Below are 1,608 nucleotides of genomic sequence, written 5' to 3'. Positions count from 1 at the left end.
CAATTGGATAGTCCTTCAACCAATCAGACCAACAATGCGCTTCGGTGGCGTTCGGTGGCCGCTATGTTGAATGTAAACAAGAAGCTGCTTGGTTGCTGCTCTATCGCCATCGCGTTAAACCCACCGATAGCGCACCAGTTAGATACGCCAGTTTGTGATTGGTTCCCGCAAAATTGTGAACCGAAGCAGGAGTATTAAACGTGCAGGTTTCCAGACCGAGCTGCAGGGAGAAATCAAATTGCCGGCAGAGTGGGCGGGGTTTACCCAGTCTATAATAGAGGTGCACCCACACTAAAGTACCAGTTAGTGGGTTGTCTCTACGCATCAAACATTGTGGGTTTTGGCTCCTGTAACAAAGTTTCCAGTGGCAAAATATTGATTTTGTTTTTCCTTGCTTCTCTCTCCCACAGCAGGACAATATAGACCTGTCCTCCAATCACAGACAAGCTGACCTCATTGGTCCGAGCTTCCAGCAATCAGCCAATCGAAGTTCTCCTAACCATCAAGGTTGGTCCACCACCACCAATAGAAATGTGTGTGTGCGAGTGTGTCTGGGCTTCTGTGTTTGTGCTGATGTTTGCACTTTAAACCAGTCAAATAATGAGTTATGTTGGTGTTGTAAGTGCATAAACTCTGACATCGACATCTGATTTTACATAATAGTGGGACTTGTCTTATGAAATTGCATACTATGGGGACTTCCTGTACATTGACTTGGTGTAAAATATGCTTTATTTCATTAATTTGGGATCTGGTACCACTACTATGGGTATGATACTGCATACTATGGGGACTGTACATTGACTTGTTGTAATATGCTTTATTCTATTTATTTGGTGTGTGTCTCTCGTCTCAGTAAAGTGTTTAGAGCTACTTGCTGCTCATTATCCTCCACTGGGCCGCGCGGATATTATATAATAGATAATATATATTTTAGTGCTGTCAGTTAAACACGTTATTAACGGCGTGAACTCAAACCCATTTTAACAGCGTACATTTTTTTATTGTGAGATTAACGTTCTTTTTGGCCTAGCAAACTTTTTAGTTCTTTTCACATGCTGTTGCAACAACTAGTAATGTTAGAAAAACTACACCGGATCTAACTAGACCGGAAACAGAACAACAGGCACGCTGCACACACTTGTTTGGGCTTGCGAGCCGGCCAAAGAGTAATAACGTTAAGTTTTGAGTGGATGGTGAGCATGAGACACCAAATGGACGCCAATAAGATTCGGAATGGAAAGTTTACTTTTAAAAAGTTGCTAAATGGTTCCATTGACAAGACTAAAGATATATGTGTGTTTAGTCGAACTTAGCTATCATCGCAGCACGTCCGGTCTGAAATACCACCAAGCACACAGCTGATGCAAATTCTCCCTCCATCGTCAAATTATGGTTTTCACCCTTTTATTGATGGACAGTGTTACACCGTGTGAGAGATTATTACATTAAGTGTGAATGACTGCTCCAAGTGAGAATGTTACGTGTGAAATTGAACACTACAGTTGGCTATATGCCAATGTTGTTTTCAATAAAAAAACATTTGCACAAAGCAAGCCGATCCGCTTTTCCATGTTGATCAAAGAGCATTAAAATGAGAAAAAATAA

At 41.4% G+C, this 1,608-nt stretch overlaps 1 protein-coding gene across 1 annotated transcript in view; it reads left to right on the top strand.

The window, feature by feature from the left end:
* LOC116691809 (growth factor receptor-bound protein 10) overlaps positions 1 to 1,608 on the top strand; it is a gene marked incomplete at its 5' end in the record, with an annotated part of 63,225 nt that overhangs the window by 7,997 nt on the left and 53,620 nt on the right. Inside the window, 1 exon segment of the mRNA XM_032519723.1 lies at positions 411 to 507. Coding sequence (XP_032375614.1) covers positions 411 to 507 — 97 coding nt within the window.

Source organism: Etheostoma spectabile, chromosome 6 (assembly GCF_008692095.1).
Source record: "Etheostoma spectabile isolate EspeVRDwgs_2016 chromosome 6, UIUC_Espe_1.0, whole genome shotgun sequence".
NCBI classification, from domain to species: domain Eukaryota; kingdom Metazoa; phylum Chordata; class Actinopteri; order Perciformes; family Percidae; genus Etheostoma; species Etheostoma spectabile.
This window is presented reverse-complemented; position numbering and strand designations above follow the sequence as displayed.